General features: G+C 44.8%; 1 protein-coding gene across 1 annotated transcript; it reads right to left on the bottom strand.

The window, feature by feature from the left end:
- Nucleotides 1–974: 974 nt before the first annotated feature.
- Nucleotides 975–24,089, bottom strand: SPG7 (SPG7 matrix AAA peptidase subunit, paraplegin). The gene is made up of 17 exons (XM_088447358.1): nt 23,854–24,089; nt 22,347–22,449; nt 22,154–22,243; nt 20,820–21,046; nt 18,980–19,119; nt 17,227–17,329; nt 15,784–15,909; nt 13,386–13,548; nt 9,908–10,081; nt 8,567–8,691; nt 8,314–8,416; nt 7,828–7,938; nt 6,150–6,265; nt 3,972–4,128; nt 3,594–3,757; nt 3,054–3,131; nt 975–1,648 (listed from the first exon to the last, which is right to left on the bottom strand). Exons 1-17 carry the CDS (start codon nt 23,974–23,976, stop codon nt 1,448–1,450), a joined length of 2,304 nt encoding a protein of 767 aa, XP_088303484.1. The 5' UTR covers nt 23,977–24,089; the 3' UTR covers nt 975–1,447.
- Nucleotides 24,090–25,816: the final 1,727 nt, after the last annotated feature.

Raw genomic sequence — 25,816 nt, 5'->3', positions numbered from 1 at the left:
CAAGGGATGCCGAAGCAAGCTTGGTGGATTCTCTGTCAGTGAAATGAACCTTCCAGTTTGCGTACCTATATCCTCCAGTATCCCTGGTTCCTTGGGTTCTTCGGAAGTTCAAGCAAGATTGAGGCACTGTCCTGCTGGTGGCTCCAGCTTGGCCCAGACGTCATTGGTACTCAGATCTTCGGAGTCTCTCCATCGACACTCCGTTCCTGCTGCCTCAACGTCCGGACCTGTTGTCTCAGAGTCCTTGCCCTTACCCGAACCTGGATCATCTGTCTTTGACGGCATGGCTCTTGAGACATCCCTCCTAAAGTCCAAAGGATTCTCTAGCTCAGTCATCAACACGATGCTTAGAGTGCGTAAACCTACCTCCGCCAGGATCTACCACAGAGTGTGGCATACCCATTTCCAGTGGTATCCTACAGGCTGCTTTATGAAGTCCCCCATTAGTTTATTTTTACTGAATGGGCAGTGACAGACATCCTATAGGACGCCTTTACTGCCACTCCAACAGTCGGTGCTCGTAGCACTGGCGACTGGGTCAGTGACTTTGGCCATGGACTCCAGCTTACAGGACTAGGAGCCGCAGAAGGGGACAGGTAGGCGTGGCTCCCTGCTTACGATTGTTCACTGCCGGTGAGAGACAACCCTGGTGGTGCTGGTAGTAAGGGCTCTAGACCACCAGGGCGCTACAGGAACAAGACATCACTTACAGCGGTGGCAGCCATTGCCCTAGTGTCCACACCAGGCTGGGGATGCAGGCTCCTCCTGTTAGCCCCTCCCCCACCCCTGGGTGCGCTTTCTCACTGCAGACAGCCCGCTTCAGGTACACTCCTCCCCTCCTCTAAGACACTAGGTGACCATTTTACAGCAATGCCTGCCAACAGCACTAGAAGAGCTCCTGTCTCCCCATATACCTTGTGACCAAACATGTCTGATGTGATTTTCATCACTACTGTAATGAAACCAATATTGCGGATGCTTGTAGAAAAGTCCTTTTAATTTAGTTTTTATTCACAATATTTTACACAACCACATTATTTATATATAAACCAAAAATTAAATTATAACTGGTAAGTCACGGTGTATTTGCAAGATAAGGGAATAAAATCTGCACACTCTTAGATATACTGTTAGTAGCATCGCCAGTAAAAGTCCACTAGCCTTGCTGAGCTAGGATTATCTGGTCACTGTCAGAGGCCATAGAGATTCAGCTCCTACTGGGGTTCCTCCATAGGTCACAGGCATACAGTGTGGTGACTCCCACAGACTATACCAACAGCGTATATGGAGGCAATATGTTAACATGAAGACCTCAGTTGAGAACTATTCTAACATAGTGAGAGGCAACATGACTTTGCCTTGTAAATGGCCTTGTTTGACCAGCTTTGCTCACTGGTTTAGGGACCACATGTAGGCATTCATAACATGCCTCTGCCTCAGGTGGGAGTCATGTAGTATTTATTACTTCCTCCTCATTTCTGCGAGGTGGCGGTGCGCTTGGTTCCTCTCCACTGTCTTGTACGTCCTTCTCAGCCTCAATCCAGCTCTGTGGCGCAATCATTTTCTTGGGCCCATGCGGAGGAGGACCAATCAGGGCTTCAATGTCATTGTAGTTTATAACTTCCTTCTCCAGTAGGGCGTTGGCCAGCTGAGAAGACAGGTTAAGAGCCAAAGGTTATGAATCGTTTCTGGGAATGATGGACACTGCAAATGTAGAGCCTAAAGAACACGTCTGGAACAGGTTATTGGTTTTTCCACTTTAAAGACTCGGGCTAGAACGAAGAATACATGTTTATGCAGCACAAGAGATCCACAGAGATAGTGCATCTTTAGGTCTCGTAGCAGCATATGTAGTGTCCTTTCTAGGTCACTCTCGCTGCCCCCCAAGCTCTCCCTTCACTGTGAATAGATACTGTGTGTATGCACACGACATCTATTCACCGGCGGAGAGCACTGCACCGCAATCCCTCCCCCCCTTGGGATACTGCAGACCGCGGGTTTGGACGGAGATGGCCCCCCTGGCAGGCTGTTTCATCAGGGCTACGCCATAAAGCCAGGGCGCATTTTGGAGTTTTAAAATCGGACAGGGCGCGGCGCCTTGCTAAAACAGCTACCAGGGATATTTATGGCTCTCTCTCACCTGGGAAATCACATTGAGGCAGGGAGCAAGGTACAGGGGTAATCTATTTACACTTGTTGGAGTTCCCTGGGTGTGTTGCGGGTGATGTAGTCTCTTACTTGATATGAACTATATAAGATTTTTCAATCTATAGGATGGAGGAGGTTTGTTCTAACAATACCGCAGTAAAGAGAGAGATTCTCGTTCATGATTAGTGTGAGGATGACGAAGATGAGGAAATGCTTCCATACTGATTACACAGGTTTACACACAGGGCCTGATTCAGAGCCGCTCGTTCGTTCCGAGCGATGTTTGCACAACTGCGCATGCGTACGGATCGTAATACGCATGCGCGAACCAGTCAGTGCGGTAGAAAATCGTTTGTTCGCTAAATAGCGAATGCCTGCTATTTTGAGTGCTAGGAGGAGGCGTATGTGGGTGGTAACGGGAAGGTGCTTGAAAACGGGGAGTGGAGATCAGAACGCAGGCGTGCTTAAAGGTCAAAATGGGCGTTTTATGGGTGTGCATAATTAATACAGCAGCGTCATTGACCACGTCACTGGGTTATTTTATAGTCAGAACTGCTCGCAAGATTGTGGTAGGAAAAACCAACCACAAGAATAGCGAGCAGTTCATACGCTGGTCGATGTACTCGATTAATCTAATAAATAGCGGACATGACGTAGGATGCGAGCGGCCAGGGGGCGTAGTTTTCCATAAAACGACCGCAAGTTTTGTTCGCTCGTTCAGACCTAGAGGCGTGAACAGACCGCAAAGAGCGAACGGTTCATTTGAATAGCCACCCCTTTTTTCAGAACGAGCAAACGCAAATAGCGTCCGGCTCTGAATCAGGGCCACAGTTCCATACAAGGATAGACTTAACATTGAATTATATGTGTTCCTAATCGCACCGCCAGCTGCACTGAATACTCACCACCTGCAGCTTGTCCTTGTTCTCCTGCAGAAGGTTCTCTGTACATTTGTACGCTGAAGCCACAAGCTGCTGAGCTTCCTGAGGGGAAAGAGAACATAAGGAACCTACACAATAGGAGTCATGTATGTATTTCTATGTGCCTACTGACTCGACGGGCCTGGGAACTTCGGGCTATGTCTTTTCCAAAGATCCACCTGAAAATGTGCATGTCACTTGTCCTCATCAGGCAAATCTCCTGTCCTATAAGCACTTCACCACCCATTAGGTGCGGATTAGACCACAATTACATGTAGTATTATACTGCTCAAGTGCAATCTGAGCAGTCAAAATTCCATTCTTGTACCTTCCCCATTAGGATAGGACAGCACTGGAGGGAAAGATGAATGTCCTAAGTATTGTCCCCATGATCTTATACTGATGAGTGTATGATTCCCTTAAATTAAAGTATCATTGGCACAAAGATGTATTTTTAAAGAGCTGATGTAAGCGGTAGACAAGACTGTGACCAAGAAGCCTTTTGCCCAGTGTAACGATACTCACGTAATCCATCATTTCCTGCAATCCCTGACTGAAGGGTCTCTTCCCAATGCCTGTAGAAGACTCGTTGTCTGGAAAGGACACCTGCCCGATGCTGGGTACCATGCCGTATTGTTTCACCATGTTATATGCCACTCGGGTCACCTTCCTCAGGTCATCCTGAGCACCTACAAACCAAAATTGAGAGGGTTTGTATTTGTATGTAGCTCATATCAGACCCCATAATCTGCAGCAAACAATCAAATTTTGTCACTTCCCAATTCAAGATATGTCACTGATCTTTAGAAGATAAAAGTATCTGCGGGACTGGTAGAAGATGTGAATGGACAATAGGTGGACGGAGTTGCCCAGGTCTGAAGCATCGGGAGTTCTGTCACATACCTGTGGTGGCCTTGTTGAAGGTGATGATCTCTGCCACTCTGCCTCCCAGTGCCATACTCATCCGTTCACACAGCTGCTCCTTGGTGTACAGAAACTGGTCCCTGGGCAAGATCTGAAGAAATCCTAGTGCTGCATTCGTCCTAGGGGCAATGGAAACCTGCAGAGATCACACACAGCAAGGTCCTCAGATACCGAGATCACACACGGTAATGGTCCCCAGATACCGAGATCACACACAGTAATGGTCCTCATACACAGAGATCACACACAGTAATGGTCCTCATACACAGAGATCACACACAGTAATGGTCCTCATACACAGAGATCACACACAGTAATGGTCCTCATATACAGAGATCACACACAGTAATGGTCCTCATATACAGAGATCACACACAGTAATGGTCCTCATATACAGAGATCACACACAGTAATGGTCCTCATATACAGAGATCACACACAGTAATGGTCCTCATATACAGAGATCACACACAGTAAGGTCCCTAGATACAGAGATCACACACAGCAAGGTCCCCAGATACAGAGATCACACACAGCAAGGTCCTCAGATACAGAGATCACACACAGCAAGGTCCTCAGATACAGAGATCACACACAGCAAGGTCCTCAGATACAGAGATCACACACAGCAAGGTCCTCAGATACAGAGATCACACACAGTAATGTCCTCAGATACAGAGATCACACACAGTAATGTCCTCAGATACAGAGATCACACACAGTAATATCCACAGATACAGAGATCACACACACACACACACAGTAATGTCCTCATATACATATACCACACACACAGTAATGTCCTCAGATACATATATCACACACACACACACACACACACACACACAGTAACGTCCTCAGATACAGAGATCACACACAGTAATATCCTCAGATACAGAGATCACACACACACACAGTAATGTCCTCATATATATATACCACACACACACTAATGTCCTCAGATACACAGATCACACACAGTAATGTCCTCAGATTCAGAGAACACACACACACACAGTAATGTCCTCAGATACAGAGATCACACACAGTAATATCCTCAGATACAGAGATCACACACACACACACACACACACAGTAATGTCCTCATATACATATACCACACACACTAATGTCCTCAGATACATATATCACACACACACACACACACACTAATGTCCTCAGATACAGAGAACACACGCAGCAAGGTCCTCAGATTCAGAGATTGCACACACAGAAATGTCCTCAGATACAGAGATTACACACAGTAATGTCCTCAGAATTACCATGTCAAAAGGACAGTAATTGTACTGGGTACATTTACTCCAATATATATGCTGGCCGTTGGCCAGTGTGTAGAGACGATATGCCTGTGAACCACTTTGTTCACAGACATATTGCATTGGCTGTGCTGCACAGCCGATGGACAGATATATCTGCAGACATGTCTGTTCACTGCAGGCCGCCCATACACGCACACAGCGGCAGCCGAGGGTGGAGCCCCCGAACCCGCCTCCCTGCCAGCAGGATTCGCGGCTGCCGGATAGATGATGGCCATTCAGTGTGTATGAACGATCATCATCTAAAGATAGATCTGCAGATGTATCTTGCAGGTGTGCACCCACCTTAACAAAATGTGATAAGTCACATTCTGCTGGTCATATAAGCTGTAGAACATCATTGCCAATCCGTGTTCTCCATGGGCCACCCCAGAGCAGCTTTTCTCACATACACGTGAGGAGCTTTGTACAGCCATTTTTGGATACTTTTTCAGGATATTCACTAGGATTGTACTCTGAAGAATCCTTTCTAGAGCACACAATGACACTAAGCACAAGGGAACATGCCTTTTGTGAGGCCTCGGTGAAAAGATAGTGATGTTGTCCTTGTGAATGTGTACGGAAAGCAAATCAAGGTCTTTTGAGGATCTTCCTGTGTTAACAAATCCAAGTAGGATAACCTGCCCTTGTAATTCAGGCTTCCAATTCCCTTACTGTCCATTATCATTTTCTCGGCACCTCTGTCACATTGCACTATTGGATTACCCAATACAATCCCTGATTGTCAGTAGGTTACTCACACAGTGAAACTAAACATTACCCCTAGAACGCTAACACTGTTGTAATGCAGTTTGACTATATTTGGTTTCCACTAACCGACCTTCATTACAGCTTCCGTGTGCTCCAAAAGCCACCCGACCAGAGCGTGCCCGGACTCGTGGTACGCCACCACCCGCCTCTCCTCTTTCGACATGATCTTGCTCTTCTTGACTGTACCTGTATATAAACAAGCCTATGTATAAATGGTCCGCGCTGCTATATGCAATCTATCCCAAAGCATTGACGGGTGTGAAAATGCATTGTTAGCATAAAACAACCAGGATGTTTTGTTTCATAGGGGGAAATGTATTTAGCCTTGGAGAGAGATAAAGTGCCCAAAGCAACCAATGAGTTTCTTTCTACCTGTCATTTATCCAGCACAGTCTTTGAAATGACAGTTAGAAGCTGATTGGTTGTTTTGGGCAACTTTTCCACTTTATCCCTCTCCAAGGCTTGATCCATCTCCGCCATAGTCCTCGTGGAAGACGTAACCCTTTAGATGGCCACCAGAGTTACCCATAATATCTTCTTTCTGGCCAGCAAAACTACAGGTGAATGATTTAACAGGCTTCATACTAATCCCTGAGTGCCAGAACATTTGCCAAAGGACTGGTACAGGACTAGAAAGGATAGCTGGCTCTTGACTGGATGCTGGCTGCACTCTTCCAATCAGGATACACTGTCATCTCTAACCCAGAGTCAGGTCACTCCCACCTCTCATGCACAGAGAAGATTATGGGCCTCATTCCGGGTTGTAAGCTATTTGCATTGCAACATTATGCTAATGCAGCAGGAGGTGTCATGTGATAACAGGTGCCTCCTGCCAGCTTCTGTGACCCACTGCTACGTCCCAGGACGCAGCCACCAGATCACTTGCATGAACATCGGCCGTTTGAGGAACCCTCAGATTACCCAGGATGGGAATTAACTTCACATTTCCGGGGGCCAGTGAAGCTGCGTCGGAAGATGTAGACACTGTTCTCGGTACGCCCAGAATAAACGGCGGACATGACCCCGTTTTTTTTTTGTGCCACTGCCCGTTGCCGCAGCATGTCAATAAAGCTGGGGCTTAGGGGGCACTGCAACAGATCGGCACATGCTCAGTACATACAGTGTCGTAAGCAAGTGTCGATCGGCAACCATCGGAGTTGTGCGTAAACCATCGGGTTTGGTACAACCCTGAATTAGGCCGCAAGTTACCAACAGAGAAACTCCAACCGAAGAATGGTATAAGGGAATTTAAAAAGTTAATTATATGAAAGCATGTAATATCTGTCTTTATATAGTCATGTGACACACACACAAAATATAACTGGTGAATAGTGATGCATGCGTGTCACATGATTCCTTGTGAAAGCATTTTGCTATGGAATATGGGAGATAAGAGCTGCTACTTATATACTGTAGAGTGTGCTACAGGGGAGTTCTGTGCCCTGTATAAAAGCACTCGGCATGCATCACAGAAATCTTCAGTGACTTCTAATATCCACTTAGTGTGAAGTAGGGGGCTCATTTACTGCCATTATATAAGTAACCCTAGTGTGTGAGCATGTGATAGGGAACATTGTAAGCTCCACTGGGGCAGGGACTGATGTGAATGGCCGAATATTCTCTGTAATGCGCTGCAGAATGTGTGTGCGCTATATAAATAACTGGTAATAAATAAATAATAATAATTACACATATATTTGTACACGAGTAAATCAATAACAATCACCTGCGTTACAGCTCCCATTTACCTGCAATCACTCTCTCCACAGCATACTCAAAGTTTAAGGTGTCTATGGACTGGAAGCCTTCCCGTGCGGCGTGCAGCGCTGCCTCATTGCAGATATTAGCGATATCCGCTCCTATCAGTAACACACACAAAGCCGTTATTGGGATATAGGAGAGATGTAGGGTCTCTTGATATGACCACACGTGAGAAATTCACAGAAGGCGAAAGGCATCAACCAAACAGCAAAGTGTACGTAGCCTCATACAGCAGTCAGTATGCTAGGTAATCGGCGCAGTATGGGCTGGCATTAAATCCTCATAACCACTCTGTATTTTAACAAAAAGTGTTGGATATTTCATTGGCTTCCCCAATTACGCCCATTCATAAATAAAAATATTAATTCTCTCATGTGTTACTGTGCTTACATGTTACTTATATAAATGTACGGATGAAAATGTGTTTTGTGTAATGCGGATAAAGAGACAACCAGCGGGGAGTAGCCCTGTACCACTGAATCCGGGCGTGAGCTCGGCCAGGCGTAAGGAGTAGAAGGTCCCGGGCTGCGTCAGTTTCAGGCTCTTCATGTGCTGCTCAAAGATTTCCCTTCTCTCCTAATAAAAAATACAAACGAGGTCGCAGCTATCAGTGAGTTGATATGAAAAATGGAACTGTGTTTACCAGTATGAAGATAACCATGGACAATACAAGGGAGGGTTCACCTCAAGTCAGGCAATGAGCCTTTGCTATACACCTAGCCTCACCTGTAACGTGGGGAGGTCAATAAAGATATGTCTATCCAGCCTCCCAGGCCTCATTAGCGCACTGTCCAGGATGTCAGCTCTGTTGGTGGAGGCCAGCACGATCACATGATCGGTTGTACCCATTCCTACAACAAGGGTTACAGGTCAGGCAAGAGTTGCCCAAAGATAAATTGTTAAATAAACATAAGGTTCTAAGTATGGTCACTCATATCTTCATACACTCATAGGGGAAACAGGCACAAACCTAAAAGGCTGGGACCAAAAAATAATCATCATACCCCATTTATACTAGAGCAAAGGGCTGAGGACTGTAGGGATTGAAGTTGGAGAAGTACAGATAGATATGGGGGTGGGTTTGAGGAGTACACTAAGATACGCATACAGATGTGTCCAAACTCATCTTTGACGCCGAGGCACGTATGCCGGGACTCGCGCTTATGCAAATGGAATATTTTTTGATCCATAGGACTGCCTGGTGCGAAGGCTGCCGCGGCCTGGCGTATTGATGCGTGCGCACTTTTGCCGCAACTGTACATTTTGTTGATGTGGTCGTCAGAATTATATCGCCGTGAGATGCCGACACTTTCGTAAATGTAATTTAAAGCATGGGAATGGTGTCAGTATTAGAACTTAAAGCATTAAGTTTAAAGTTATAATGCCAACACTGTTACTAGGCTTTAAATAACATTACAGCAGTATCTGCAATCTCCTATCAATATAATGCTGTCAACATATTGACTATTAACAGCATCCACATCGACAAACTGCTTCCTGATGTGCGAAACAAGCTATGGTCATTCCTAGCTGAGAGTTATTACACTGTGTAACATCTCATGGTGAGGAAGCCATTGCACAATTACAGGCGAAACGCGTTATTCATCACAGACAGACAGCTCCAAAGCCATGGGCTGCATCACTCACAGACACAAACACACCTCTGTATCTATAGCTGATGGTGAGAGCAAGAAAGCCAACTTGTTCAGGGACATACATCTACACTAGCCACAAATCAATAGGTAGATATTTTAGTTTAGTAGGCAAAATACAAATGATGGCCTCCTAACTTCACACTACAGTGCAGAACTTCATTGTCATTCAACATTTTAATAAGTTATCCAAGCGCGAAACATATATAAATAAATATAGTTGCAAAATCTGGCTTTTATATTCTACAATGGTGGACATTAAGGGGGGCCCATATTTGAGGCTTAAGGGGCCCATACATCTACGGCCCCAATTCCCCATTCTGTCTTCAGACCCGATCCTCGGACCAGGGAAATTTAACATTGAAAAAAAACCCTGACACGACGATTCCAAGAGGTAAGTGGTCTTCTCACCCACCATCCATCTCCACTAACAGTTGGTTCAGGGTCTGTTCCTCCTCCGTGTTAGAAAACGTAGACATATTCGTCGATCGCTTTTTCCCCACGGCATCAATTTCATCAATGTAAACGATGCACGGAGCTCGGGCCCGGGCCTCTTTGAACAGACTGCGCATGCGTGCTGCTCCCAGACCTAATGTTCCAAGTGAGAAGAGGGGAATTATGGGATAGCCATAGAGCGCTGCATGCAGACAATATACAAGACAATAAAAGTATAGCTAATCTATTTTGTAGTAACTAAGGAGCAACAAGGTTTGGTAAAGCAATGTGCTGCAAGGCACTGTGGGCCCAAAACACAGCTCGTCACGTACAGTGGGCCAGGAATAGTACTTCCGTCATATTTTAATATCATTTGTAAATGTCGACAAATGCAAATATTTTGTTCTATTATACCGAAATTAAAATTAATAAAGTAATTAAAAAGAAATGCATGACTGTATTAACAATGTTACTGTGAAAGTCAGGGCCTGATTTAGATTAGCACGCAGCTCCAATTTCTATGCAGTTAAAACGATTATCATTAAACTGCGCATGCCTTTAAAGTCGCACTGCGCAGGAGTCAAGGTACATTACCGTAGTTGCTCGCAGTGACTTTTTACTTGCAGTGGGATTGACAGGTAGGGAGCGTTTGTGGGAGGTGACAGGGCATAGTGGCAAAGAAAGAGGGCGTGTCGCCACTGATTTCGGGGCGTCACAGCCTGCATCTGGGAACCAGTATGCAGTGAAAGTGGCTCCGGCATCTCAGTACCTGCGACAATTCCGACTAGCCATAGAGCTACTCAGAACTGTGATAATCAATGATCTGCGACTAATGCTGCATCTCTGTATGCAGATGCCTGGACTTGCAAAGCCGCAGGTGGGCGTCTCAGAACAATCCCCGGGGTCTGCGACATTTGCATAATTTCGCACAGCAGCCGCGTACGGGATGGCCGTTGCCATGGCATTAGCGTACATCTCTGAATCAGACGCTCAAATCACATTCACAGACGTGAGCAGAGTCCTGTAAAAACATGTTTGAGGTCTTGTTCACACGTGTGCTGGGTAAATGTGTATAACAACAGACAGACATGTTTATGTGATGTGTTTTCCAACGTGTTTTCGTTGCGTTTTTAGTGATACAGGCTATAAATACTCATGAGCACAAGTATGAGGTAGTACACCTATTTTAAAGGCACAATTAAAATTTTTGATTGCAATGGTGGGAAGGAGCCCATCAGAAATCATTCTACCTACGCGTTTCTTAGGATTTAGCCTGACCCTACGCGTTTCTTAGGATTTAGCCTGACCCTACGCGTTTCTTAGGATTTAGCCTGACCCTACGCGTTTCTTAGGATTTAGCCTGATCCTACGCGTTTCTTAGGATTTAGCCTGACCCTACGCGTTTCTTAGGATTTAGCCAATGAAAAGCGTATTAGCTGAGGATAGGTCTGGAAGAGTCAGCAAAGCTGGGGATTAATGATAGTGGAGACAGTCACTTTGCAGGATAATCCAAATATACATGAGGATGCACTCTATCAATTCAGTAAGAATGAGTGGTTGTACAAACCTACTAAGCTGAATAAGTAACAATATTATCAGTGTGTACAACACGTCTGCCCCCTGCTGTTTGTAGTAACGGGGGTATAATAAAGAACAATGAAACCAAATATTAGCTAAAGGACATAAAGGATTGAATAACATTGCTCCATCCCTTACAGAGAGGGTCACTTGTACAGGGAAGTGTGCACTACTCCCCCCCCCCCCATCTAAAGAGAAAGTGCTAAGTAGCAGCACAATGGGGTGTAGTGCACCACTGCACAGGATGTCCTGCAAGGCTCACCCCACTACAGCAGCCCTGTATAATCAGCAATATTTAAATTAAGCACATGTGGGGGATGATCAGAGTCGCACGCTGCTGCGACCATTTTAGCGTCTTTTTCCACATGTCGTCTCTGCAAATTTATGCTAATGTTAGTATAAGCCAATCCCTTTCGTCATAATGTGCAAGCACTGGGAAGCCCACTTTGTGCGTCAATAGACGCAAGAATCTCGCTTGGCGCATCTTGAGACGCAACCATTGGACGGACCATTGAAACTTGCACCAGCCCCCTGCAGATTCTCCGTTTGAAGTCTGAATAGCCACCTCCCAGTCACCAAACAGGAACACCTAATTCACTTCCAATACATTTCTTAAACAGTGCGTCTAAATCTCTACTGCAACCCTGTGGGCAGACCATGGACTGTGCAACTCTTTAGCTACTTAGGCGCAAGCGCAGTGGAAAGACATTGACCATTTGCGTGAATGTCGGCAATGCATCAGACTCAGAACGAAGCCCGTAATGAGAAGACGTTTGTATTAGCATGACGCATTTGTATATAAACTGGTGAGAAATCTTCCACTAAAATATATTTATAATAAGAACAGACTAATGCATCAACAGAATTAAATTAATAGAGTCAATACGGTCAAAAAGAGCTTTGTGGCTATTTAGAACAGTGAGAAAAGATTCAGGTATAACAATAAGTTTTCCGTTTATAGTATATAGTACAGTAATATGGCACAGTAATAGAACACAGTAGCATAGTACAGCACTACAGTATTAGTACAGTAATATAATACAGTATAGTACAGCAATATAAAACAGTATCAGTACAGTACTACAGTATTAGTACAGTAATATAATACAGTACTACACTACAGTATTAGTACAGTAATATGGTGCATTAATATAATACAGTATCATAGTATAGCACTACAGTACAGTAATATGGCACAGTAATAGAATACAGTAGCATAGTACAGCACTACAGTACAGTAATATGGCACAGTAATATAATACAATATCATAGTACAGCACTACAGTACAGTAATATGGCACAGTAATAGAATACAGTAGCATAGTACAGCACTACAGTACAGTAATATGGCACAGTAATAGAATACAGTAGCATAGTACAGCACTACAGTACAGTAATATGGCACAGTAATAGAATACAATATCATAGTATAGCACAACAGTACAGTAATATGGCACAGTAATATAATATAGTAGCATAGTACAGCACTACAGTACAGTAATTTGGCACAGTAATAGAATACAATATCATAGTACAGCACTACAGTACAGTATTAGTACAGTAATATGGCACAGTAATATAATACAGTAATATGGTACAGTAGCATAGTACAGTACAGGAATATGGCACAGTAATATAGTACAGTAATATAGTGAGGCCCTTCAGAAGAGAAGGCATTAACCAGTTATCCCCAACCCAAAGCAAGAGCTAAAGCAAATAACCCCAACCAAGGAATTGTGGGTAAGGGCATGCAAGCACCCACATTATGCCTATGTGCCCCATAGGTTTATAGGCAATTTCCAAATAAAACAATAAAAAACTGAAAACTTATTTAAAATATATAAATCCACATACAGCACCACATTTTCCCCACAATTTACCTCCAATCACCTCCACAAACTCTGACCCGGCTATTGCCAAGAAAGGCACCTGAGCCTCCGTTGCGACAGCCTTAGCCAGCAGCGTCTTTCCACAGCCTGGTGGCCCGAGAAGTAACGATCCCTTAGGTACTTTTGCCCCTAGGTGTAGGTAGCGTTCTGGGCTCTATGGAAGTAATATAATTTGCATTTATTCTCATTTTTAATTTTCTGCTTGAAAAAAAAAACAAAACAGTGTTTAAGGTTAGCACTTGGAAGATCTTCTACATTTCACCCGTCCTGCAACAAGGATGAGACATGGGACGTGATTATCAGGTGAACAAAAGGCTACAAAGCCTAAAATGTCAGCCTGTCCTTTACCACTAGCAAGTACACCGTTCCGATAACGCCAGATGTGCCACAGCTCTAAGGCACCAGCTTCTGCGGATTATACAGACCAACTAGTTCTGTCCAGACCACCAGACCGGTCACCTGGTTACGGCAGCACGCTCAGCATCACATTCACACCAAGTTTAAGTAGTCACCACTGTTAGTTTTTAGGATAAGCAAGACCACAGCATAAATGCAGTATCATACCTTACCCAAGTTCCTCTAACACAATATCTGACCCATTCCTTTGTTATCACATCATTTTAGTAAAATAATTAAATAAAAGCTAATCTTCTCTATTCAGCATCATTGTGTCAGAACGTTAGTCATCTGGCGGAAACGCTTAATACAGGTCGTTTAAGTCACAGGCAGGAGGAGGAATCAGTCAACTCACTGTGACTGAATGGAGCGTACACACGGTCAGATTTGTCAGACTTGTCAGATTTGTCAGATGAACGACTGAACGATTAAACGATTTGAACGATTTGGACGATTTGACCAAAGTTTTGAACGATTTGAACGATTTTTGACTGTATTAAAATGAATGGAATCGTCCAAGTCTGACTGCAAACCCATCAGATGTCAGATATCGTTATCTGACAAACGGGAACGCGCATCGTTGATCGTCCATCGTTCAGGCATGTCAGATATGAACGATTTTCCATCAGATATGAACGACTGAACGATTTTTAAATCGTTATCGTCCATATCTGAAGAAAAAATCTGATCGTGTGTATGCACCATAAGAACAATGTAAGTTTTATGATTTCATGTGAAATATCTGTGTCCTATAATCAGCGCTATGAAATGATCACCTTACCTCAGTGGTTCTCAAACTCGGTTCTCAGGACCCCACATAGGTCACGTTTTCCAGGTCACCCAGCAGGTGCACAGGTGTATTCATTACTCACTGACACAGTTTAAAAGATCCACAGGTGGAGCTAATTATTTCACTTGTGATTCTGTGAGGAGACTTAGAAAACCTGCACTGTTTGGGGTCCTGAGGACAGAGTTTGAGAACCTGTGACTTACCTGATATTAGAGCAAAACCTGCACTCTCTACCTTCTGATTCAGTACAGACAGCATGTCATTCTCCAGCTGGAACTATAAGCCCCAGCATGCCCTGCAAGCCCATACGCAGGGCCTGTGCTTCCATTAGGCAGGCAGGACCTGAGGGGCAGCCCGCTGAGGATGGAAGCTGCCTTGGACAGGGGGCATGGCCCTGTCTCTCCCGGAAGCCACTCCTGCCGACTGAGGTACCCGGTGAAACCCCCGGATAAGGCAAAAAAAAACGAAACACAGCGACAGCCAAGACAAACTGCTGCAGCTGGGTCCGGCGCCGGTGACATCACTGTACACGGGCTGGCCCACTCTGCCGCTCCGCCTCTAGTCTACCCGAGCTCTCAGTCTCCAAGTTCTGTTGAATATGCCTATGCTCTCTGGTTGCTGGCACTTGCGCCCCTCCTCCCATCCCGTGCTGACCCCCAAGCCAAAGACTCTACAGCCTGATGGCCTCCCCATTGGGGTGGCGTGGGGGGAGGGGGATTTGGGGGAAGCTCTCCACAGTCCATGGGACACAGACTGCTCCTTGAGGGATATATGGGTATCTACATAAGGAAGCAGCACATGGTGCTCTCCCTACCTACCATTTCCATTCAGGAATAGAATCCCTGGAGTTCCCTTTTAATTATGTTTTTATTTAAAATGTTCTGGTCTGACCCAGAGATTGTATGTTATCTGTCTGTCTGCCTATCCTGACTACACTACAGCCTGCCTGGGTGTACCCGCAAATGTCGCACATAGTTGTGAGTTTACATATTTTATTTGGAGAGGTTGTTTCTGTATTTGACAGTGGCAGCTGTGGAACGTCTAAGATGCCACCTGCACATTTTCACTTGAGTTTTGCCTAGGGTGCCTAGAAGCCTTGCTCAGGCCCTGCCCATACAGCACTTGTAGTCCTACATCAGATGATAAGACACAGGTTGCTTACGCTTCAGTCTCTGACGATCACCATCCTGTTATTAAATTTACCTTCAAGTAATCCACAAACTCCTTCACTTCAGTCTTTGCTTCGTGCATCCCAGCAACATCCTTAAAGCTGATTCCTTTCCCAGATGCTCCATCTACGATGGTGAAACGAGCTGTCTTCAGCTGGTTCTGGAGCCAAAGAGAGTGGGCAAGTGACAATCATGAGCCCTAGGTATGTGTCCAATATCAATAATTTTTTTAACTATACAGGTCGAGTGCCCCAAACCTGAGAGTACTCTCTTTCCGGTTTTATTCCTAACTACTCATCAGGTAATAAAACCTAAGTTCTTGTTCTTCTCTGGTTGTGGGCATTACATCACCATTCATTCTGTATACCGCTTTCAGACTTTAAAATACGTTTACCCCACGTTAGTTCATTCCACCATTTCCTTCACACCAATACATATTTCTTTTATCATGCTTGTTGGGGTATTAACGGTTCTGATCTTTGTGTTATCTGCAAGAAGACAGACCTTCCCTTGTAGGCCACAAGTAACATCACTAATGATACGTGTACAAATAAATAAGTTACAGTTGTATGAAGGTGGAAACACATATATATAGGGGGCCTTATAGCTATAGATTTAAAAATAAGCTTTGGTTTAACTTCGTCATCTGTATATTCTCTCTGGTTGCCTTACTGCTCCATAACAGGGACAGCTTTGATGCTGGTACATTCAAGAGTTAAATAATTGACTAAATCTATTTGCTGTTCCTCCACAGCAAGCCTAAAGCTGCAGCCCTGCGCTTACTGTCCTAGCCGAATTCGGTGACAGGAAAGCTGCACCTTAAATATATACATTGGTACAGGGCTTAAAGTGGTCCTGGAGAGGTGGTGGAATTCATCTCCCCTGCCGTCTACTCACCCCCCCCCCCCCCTCCTCCTTTCACCTATATGCTGGTTTCTCTGAAATGAAAGACCTCTGAAGAAATTGAGACTCCCTAGGCAGACAGAGAGTAGCTCACAGTCTGTGGGACTTCTGTGCAGGGACTTGGTGGAGGTGGAACTAGTTCCACCTACCATTAGAGGTGATGAAACTCAGTTCCACCCCATTCCTGCACTCTTTAACCCCTACATTGGTGGATATACAGACAATCCCGAGAAGACCAGGACACGTGAGATTTATATGAGATTTATATGGTCCGAAAGCCAACCTGGTTTTGCCTTTTAAAAAAAAATTGTTGCTTTTAATCCAGGAGCTAAACTGCTGAAATCTCACAGCTGTATACAACTCGCCCACTGAGACATTTACCCCAGGATGTGTGATGTGCATAAACGGAGGATACTTGTCCCGTGATCTCTCCTCTCATATATCTATTTCTAACAAGTTCCTGACACTGCGTCATTTATAAATGGTGAATGGTGCTAGGAGATATTTCATTCTGTATTTTAGGTGGTGCTTATTGTAACTGGATGTAACCAGGTTAAAGTCTTCCGCAACTCACAAAAGCGCTGAAGCCTCCTTGTCGGCCCGTCAGACCAGTCACGCGGGAAAAGTATAGTAAAAGGCCAATACCTATTGCAGCAATGGTCAGAGCATACATGGCACTGCAAACAGATAAAACAGAGGACACAAGGTTTCTAAGGAGCAGCAAAACAAAAGGCAATTAGAAACATAAACCTCCCCAATTGAAAACTGCAAGTACTGTAGGAAGGGGTTTTCCGTCTTTAGTTGAGGAAAGGTGGCGTTAGCTAATGGGGCGAAGATTTTCAGAGCTTGGCAAATCTCCTGCATTCAGTCTTTGGTAATGTGCAGGGATACATAAAACATGAGGACACTGCTGCCGAGAGCTTTATAAATAGGCCTACTAGATCTCTTATATGTAATACCAAAAGCCACCACAAGATGGGTGCACTCTAGCTATGTGTAATCAAACACGAAGCGGAAGGTTTTGTATATTAATGTAGTTGATCTATGGGCTCGATTAAGACCCGCTCGCTAGATGCGTACGCTCGCATCCAGTGTATGCAAATTCGGCTAAGTGACGGCAAAGCAGGCGATCGCACGGCAAGGCATAAGCACGCCCACTATGTCTTGGCGTGTGATCGCTTTGTGTATGTAGACACCCACCAGCCTGTCTCAAGACGCCCACTTGCGTACGTCATCTCCAGGAAGTGTATGCAACCATCGGTACATCGGGTACCATCGGATGCAATCGCAGCGCTTGTGGTTGACCATACCCTGCCCCGCAAGCACTGTGAGCACTTCAGTATAAAATCCAGCCAGATGAAGTGTACTATGACGCTGCCTGTTAATTATGCACGCCTCTGAAATGGCGTTAAGACGCTCAGGCACACCTGCGTTCGCATCTCCACTCCCCTGTTAATGGCCAGGCCCTGTCACCACCCACAAACGGCTTCTCCTGTCATTCACTCTGCTGGGCTGTCTCTGCACAGCGAGTGAACGGTTCCCGATCTGTCGCACTGGTTCACGCACTGCGATGTGTACGCATGTGCAGAATGCGAAGATCGTCCAGCTACGAGCGAACGCATCCTAGCGAGCGGGTCTGAATCAGGCCCTATGTTCTGACTACTGCAATCTGTTCCACGTGCTGCTTTCCTCAACATTTTCCTCTTTTGCTGATTTTATGGTCTGTTCTGTTTTATATCTGTGTACTTGATTCTTGAACAACTGGATTAAATAAATACATGAAATGAAGGGGTGGAGGTATTACAAAATAAAATAATTGAAAAAAAAAAAAAAACCAAATAAATAATGTTATGCTGGGTACACACTACGCGATATATCGTTTGTACAGCTGAAGAAAAATATATCGTTAAGGGCGTCAGCTCGTGTGCACACACGACATATCTGTGAACTATGTCGTTCACAGATATATTGTGTCAGCCATATATTTTGCAGATTTACCGTGCGCATCTGCTGGTGTGTACAGGCGAACTACCGGCCCACCTCCGTTACACTAACCGCCGGTCCTGACATAACAACTGGATGGGTAAATTTAAATGCCCGCCCAGTTGTGAAGTCTGTAGATATATCGAGCGGCCGATTAGTGTATATGCTTACCAAGTCGGCCGTTCGATCGGCGTGACAGTCGCCCGGCCGCTGGGTTGCTTGGGTGTGTACCCAGCATTAGTTTAATTTAGTGAAATAGTGACAAAGTATGTTTGCAGGAGGCGTGACAATGCTTAGCATCACACTGTATAGTTTCTGCTAGAGAAGGGATGGACAGGTCATACTTTCCGAAAAAGTCACTGCGCTTGTAAGAAAGGGGAATACGATCAGTCATGGAAATATTCAGCGCATCCTCCGCAGCGCGCAGTTTTTCTTCAAACTTGTCTATGTTGGCTACTTTCATTCTGTAGAAAGGGGTGACGGCCTTCGGGGAGGGAAAATAAAAGTTACATGGAAAATACATGATGGATCAGTGTGGACATCTGGAGTTAAATAACTAATGACAAGTCAGTAAAATTATATATTGCTGATCGATTACCTATTAATGCAAACCTATAGCAGCCAAATAGACATATCAGTAGTGGTTATTTATTAACATGTGTGTAAATTTGAACAAGGCACAGACCATGGTAACCCGAAAATAGCTTTGAATAGTATGGCGTAGGACAGTCGGTTTCGATATCTTTTGTCGACAATCACAATGTCGACAATCATTATAGAGACACCATACTGTCGACAAGTACCAGATGTCGACAGACAAAACAAGGACATTTTCAGAATGTCGACAGTCACAATGACGACTTGCAAAGTTTTGACAGCCAAAATGTCAACACCAATTTTAAGTCCAACAGCAAAAGTTCTATTATCAACATTACATATGAAACGCAGGCGTGCCGCAACAGTTTTCGGGGCGTCTCAACCTGCGGCCCCGTATGCAGAAAGAGTAGCTTATGCGCCATTCCCGTCGGCCACTCTGCGTGACCATAGGCTTACTCAGCAGTCTAATAACTGACTGATCTGCGACCGAGCTGCGTCTTTGTATACATTTGTTTGGATTTGCAAAACCGCTGGTGGCCGCCGTTAGCATATTTTCGCACAGTCACTGCGTACAAACTGACAGCAGTGACTGAATTAGGGTACAGTACGTTTCTGACTCAGGCGCAGAGAGAGGATGGAATCCGTACACATTAGTAATGAATCAGAAGAATCAGACGGTGGCAGGACCTAGAGAAAGGGCACATCTGCGCCCGCCGAAATGGGGGGGGGGGGGTGGACAAGGAAAAGGGGCGTGTCTTTAATACTCATCCCTTTTTCGTCACTCTTGTGGGCTTGCCCGGCACTTACGGACATGCCGGGCTGCCCCCAATCGCTGCTGTCAATGTATGCTGGGCGCATGTGCCCGGCATGCATTCACTGACGGTGACCGCTACACCGCAGTTTTCTCCACCCGCTGGACACTACGACCCGCGGGTGGGGATGGCAACCGCAGGCTGTTTCAGCGGGGGAAATAGGGCAGGGCACGGCGCCTAGCTAAAACAGCCTAGCGGGAACCCTACACAACTGACCATCCACTACATGACTTAAGTGGGTAATGGGTCAACTGGTATTCTAATTTAAGCAGTGCGTGTGTGTGTGCGCACCAGTGTATACAATCCATAGGAACCTTGAATTTACTGGCTTATATCACCAGCATGTAGCAAACAATGTAGATGTCGGATACCGGTCATACAGCGTACTATAATGCACTTTTATCTGCAGGTACAATCCTGGCGGCTGTAGTGGGTAACAGGCGGCCCTCCAAAGCAGTCACTTGCAACCCCCAGCTCCTTCATGCTTTATCTGACATTTGTTTGTTCTAGCTTGTAAAACTTTGCAGTTCACACTTTGTAAGCAGCTCTTTAGACAATACTTAATCCTAGTGCACAGATCAGTGCACCAGTTTCTTTTAACAAGTAATACTGCTCCATTACCTGCCCCCTGTCAGTAGTGTGCTCTATGATATCAACTGTAAAAGCAACACAACCAGTCCCTTTTGGCAAGACCAACATCTGGGATGACACCACTGTAATGTGGAAAGCTCATATCCAGACCACATCATCGACAGAATTACAAAGCGTTACTCACTGGTCTCCCAAACACCAGAGCGCGGTCTTGGAGCTGGATCTGTACGTAGTCACCCTCGGGAACCACCTCTACTCGCTTCACTTCACCCTTGGCCAGCATTTCATTCAGAAAGTCATTCCAGGAGACATAGGTGTTGCCCAAGGAATTGATAAAGTAAATTGCCAATGCCAGAGAAGATAAAGTCACCAATCGATAGAGTAGCATCATATGTTCCTTCTTTTTGTCTTCTAGGAAAACACAAAAGGCCTAGTGAAAGACGGGCTCCGCAGAATCACACACACAGTTTAGCATGCAAAAATATCTCTTTTAATTAGGAATATCCATAGATTTTATAATGCATGAAAATGGAAAAACTGTACGGACAACACTAAACCTTGCTATGACATTTTATTAGTTCTTAAAGTCTACTGCATACAAAGGACCAAATGCAATTTGCAGGCACCAGCACGATTATGGGTTACATAGCAGCTAGATTTAAAGTGGATATAAGTTTTAAGGCAAAGCCAATCTGGTTTTGCCTTAAAACTAATTGCTGCTTTAAACTAGCTGCTATGTCACCCAAAATCGCAGGCCAAAGATTAAAAGCTGACATTTTGTGGGTTTAGATCATATACATTATACAGATGGCCAATTCACTATCAATTTGTGGACCCACTGAAACACGCGGCACCCTTTTCGACTGGCCAAATAACCCGGGTTATTGCTAGGTCTACCCGGGTCGCGGCTTGGTGTAAAAGGGTCCTTAAAAAATAACCCAGGTCGAGTGACCAGGGAACCCGACCCTGGTAGCTAACAGGGCCGAACCCAGGTAACAGTGCGGTGTAAACAGCGCGACCTGGGTTATCCGACCCGGGTCTCGCAAAAAAGCCACTGATTGGAACTTCAATGAGCAGTCACCACCCACTTTTTATGACCTCATCTTTGTGAGCCTGAAAAAGGCCAATTCTAATGACATACACAGGTTTTTCAGGGCAGACCCGGGTTCAGTGTGAACGGGGTCGACCCAGGAATAACCCAGGTCCAAGGTGCATTGCAAACAGGGCCTCACCTGACTCTGACACGGGTTGGAACCATGTTCAAAAATACAGGTCGACCCAGGTTTTTGGTGAAAAAGGGGTATAATTGTACTTGTTCCTAGTGATATGCCTGTTTTCTGTTGGCTCATATCACAAAATGGCTGACACCGTTCACACAGACCATTTCAATTCCACCATTTGGTACGCTTAATAGTAAAATCTCACAATAAATCAAGTACTGAAGCGGGTTTTACGCGTTACATATGTTAATAAATGCTACGGATGATACGGACTAGAATAGTTTCTTGCTGGTCATACCGTCATTTTCTTTTTGGTTCCTTTCATTCGATCCTTCATTCTGATTTGCTTTTCTCCTTGAGCCGGAGGTACTAAAATAATGAACGCCACCTGCAGTGCACAAACAAAAAAACAATTACTAACCTATTCACAAAGCTTTGCGATCTATATGGGAAAGGGGTAATTGGACTTAAATTGTGAAAAATAAACTGACCTAGCAGCCTCCAGAGTTGAACCGGCTCTCGGTACACATACTGTTTTACTAAGAGTCCTGTTATCGCCTTACAAGTAGGTGTTACTCTCCTGTACAATAGAGCCTGAAGTGGAAAGGAACAGGACAACAAAAGTGTAACATAGCATTTTGCATGCAGACACAGCCGCAGTTGCTCACGCGTTATGTGTAACGCGCGAAGGATAAATGTATGTGGACACATCTGTATACACAACTGGAGTCACCTACTGTATGTGAAATATTCAAGTGCAAACACTTGACACTACTCAGCTTAGGCAGCATTTAATGTTTTGCGCCGCCAAGACAGCATTAAAGACACCAAATCAATGCTTACGACGTGGTGCGCTGGATCCGCCAATTCTTTTACAATTGCTGCGTTCCATAACACATCAATTCAGGGAAGTCTCCCTCGTGCCCCCTACATTCTTACAAATATGTATCGTCTCTGTGATACTGTGTAGGCGTTAAATGTGAGAGGTGTTAAACTTGCACAGGTTCTCAAACTCGGTCCTTAGGACCCCAAACAGTGCATGTTTTCACAGAATTACAAGTGAAATAATTAGCTCCACCTGTGGATATTTTAAAATGTGTCAGTGAGTAATGAACACATCTGTGCTCCTGCTGGGTGACCTGGAAAAACGTGACCTGTGGACCAAGTTTGAGAACCACTGAGTTAAAGTATTCACTATAATTTAAGTCAATTAATATGAATTGTTTATTTTATACAGACATGATTTCATTTATTTCTACTTATATCATGTTTACCTACAACTTTTCTACCACAAGGTACACAGATTATTATTACAGCAATGGTAAACATTGTACCCAAAATATTGAATTGTTTACTTAAATTTGCACATATTATGTTACACACATACCTGCACCTTTTGTATGATTGCCCCATGTCTCACATATACCTGCCTCTATTGCATAAGGCATGCCCCCATATATACCTGCCACTTTCTTATTAGGATTGCCCCGTCACACATATACCTGCCTCTGTGGCATTATTATTACCCCCTCACACACATTTACCTGCCCCTTTGGCATTAGGATTGCCCTTTCTCACACATATACACACTCCTTTGGTATCAGGATTACCCCCTGTCACACATACTGTATACTTGCCCCTCTGGTATTAGGATTGCACCTTGTTATACATATCCTGTACCTGCCCCTGTGGGATTATTTTGCCCCATGTCACACATATATCTGACTTTGTGCCATTATTATTGCCCCTTGAAATAATATACAACTAGCCCTTCTTAAAATATTATTATTGCCCCCACCACATACAAGTCAATTGCCCCTCTTGTTATGCCCCCCACCTCCCCCCGGCGTCATTACTAAACTTGCTCGTGATCATGTGACTCTTGCCTTGTGATTGGTGCTAAGATGTTACTCTTTTACCCCCATCATCACCCCTATGTAGCTAATGTCCCGTGCCCCGGACGGTTAAACTCTACCCCTACACCCGGCTCCGCTGTACCTGCAGTATCCTGCCGGGGTACCCGCTGCTGCTGCTGCTCCGTGTCCCAGTCTTCAGCAACAAGCGGCAGATGCCCGAGAGACCGGCAGGGCGACCCCCGACAGCCCACAATAAGGGGTTCATTTCAGGGCTGCGCTAGTAACTCCAGGCCGAGGCCTTAGCACAACCTTCCCGCGGCCTGTCACATACACAGTCACACTGCTGCCTAGCCCCACTCCCCGCCCATAATAAACACTCAGCCCATAGACATTAGCCATGACTTTGACGGCACAGGGCAGTCATGTAACTGGGTTGTGTAATGGATGGTACAATATGTTTACTCTTATAAACGTCCTGACCATGTTCATGTTATATGAGGGGTGGGCAATAAGTTCCCGGATGCATAAAAATTATTATATTTACAAATAAAGGGCCTGATTCAGCAAGGATCGCTATTCTGCTTATACGCACGCAATGCAGTTGCTACTATCAGCGGTGATATGTAAATGTTTGCGTTCACATTGCGATCGCAGCCTGACATAAGGGCGCCCACTTTCTCTTATTCACTTACTTGGCCAACATAGCGAAACAATCGGTAACATCGGACCCATATGCACAGTTAATGCAGGTCAGACTTCACTCAGGAACTGCTCACTTCAGCGCATGCTATGGCATCTCAGGTGGTGTCTGGTATCGCACTGTCTAATTTATCCACGCCCCTGCACTGGCACGCCTGCGTTCACCCAACCCCCCCATCACCACTGTCAAAACTGGATTATTGGCTGAGACAAGATCAGTTTAAAATTGAATCGCAGCGACACCATCTTGCGACTGGCCGCAAGACGCCATTTTGCGAAATGGCCGCCTAAGCGCCATTTTAGATAAACTCACACTTTAGTACATGTGGCGATAATACTATTAGCATCATGCGAATGCATCTGTGACCATCGCCATAGGTTACGGCGATTCACCAAAAGCCTATTTCATTACTTTACGTATTATAAAGGATATATATTTCAGAAGTGGCTTTACAATATGCCAAAATTGCATTAGATGAATAGAGCAAATGGCCACGTCACAACTAGCTTGTGTAGATAAGCTTCCTGGATAGTGTTTGCCCTCACTACAGGTGGTCTGGCTCGAATACACACCTTACATTAGCAGGCTTCCTGCAATGACATGATTTCAAAGACTAGAGTGTCATCTTAGGTCTGTCTCTTGTAGCTGGGCAATTTGCATTTCACACAAGAGACTGGGAGAACAAAAGAGCTTTTTCCTTTGAACACAGGAAAGGTGGGGGCCTGCTGACAGAGGGCATGTGGAACTATCTGGCTCAGCATGTCACACTGCTAAGATGTTCACTTAGTGAGAGTTAAGTGCACCCATCTTCATACACACATTAATACGTCTTTATATCAAACCCCGAATACTCACACATTACATATTCACACATAAGGTTTAATAAGCTTTAAAGTATATGATTTAAGTTGGTTCAGTTAGTTTAAATGCTGTGAAATAAAGATATTTGATAACTAAGGTTCTATACATGTTAAGACAGCAGTGTTTGGGTTCGTACTGATGCATACTCTTTCAACAGAATTCCGGTACTATTGGTGTGGAGATCGCATCATGCATTCCCAACTTATGGACCGCAGAGACTACAAGCAACAAAATGTATATTTTAGGAACAACTGTTAGGATGTAGCATGAGGGCGGGGAGGCGGAGACCCTCAGTTGTTAGAGGCTGGGCGAGTCTATTTGAACCAGCCTATTAAATGCACTGTAACATATGCTTCTCCCCTGGGAACCAATGATATCAGCAACAAACGTCTCTATTGTCCTGTCTATTCTGGGGGTGGTATAAATATGTGTGCTCAAACGCTGGAATATTAGTCTTCTTGCTGAATGCTGATTGACGGAGGTTTTCTTTCTGAATGCCAGTATCTGGGTCCAGAGGCGCTGCGTATGTATACTGTGCTTGGGT

The sequence above is a fragment of the Taudactylus pleione genome, unplaced genomic scaffold (genome assembly GCF_031769625.1).
Source record: "Taudactylus pleione unplaced genomic scaffold, aTauple2 ptg000430l, whole genome shotgun sequence".
Lineage (NCBI taxonomy): Eukaryota > Metazoa > Chordata > Amphibia > Anura > Myobatrachidae > Taudactylus > Taudactylus pleione.
Note: the sequence above shows the minus strand (reverse complement) of the source record. Positions and strands in the feature narration are given on the sequence as shown.

Coding starts and splice junctions, on each gene's coding strand:
- SPG7 (XM_088447358.1), bottom strand. CDS start 23,976: ATGAACCCCTTATTGTGGGCTGTCGGGGGTCGCCCTGCCGGTCTCTCG. Junction 8,692..9,907: donor ACTGTTAGTGGAGATGGATG/GTGGGTGAGAAG, acceptor CCCTTGTTGTAG/GAATGGGTACAACCGATCAT. Junction 8,417..8,566: donor TTGACCTCCCCACGTTACAG/GTGAGGCTAGGT, acceptor ATTTTTTATTAG/GAGAGAAGGGAAATCTTTGA.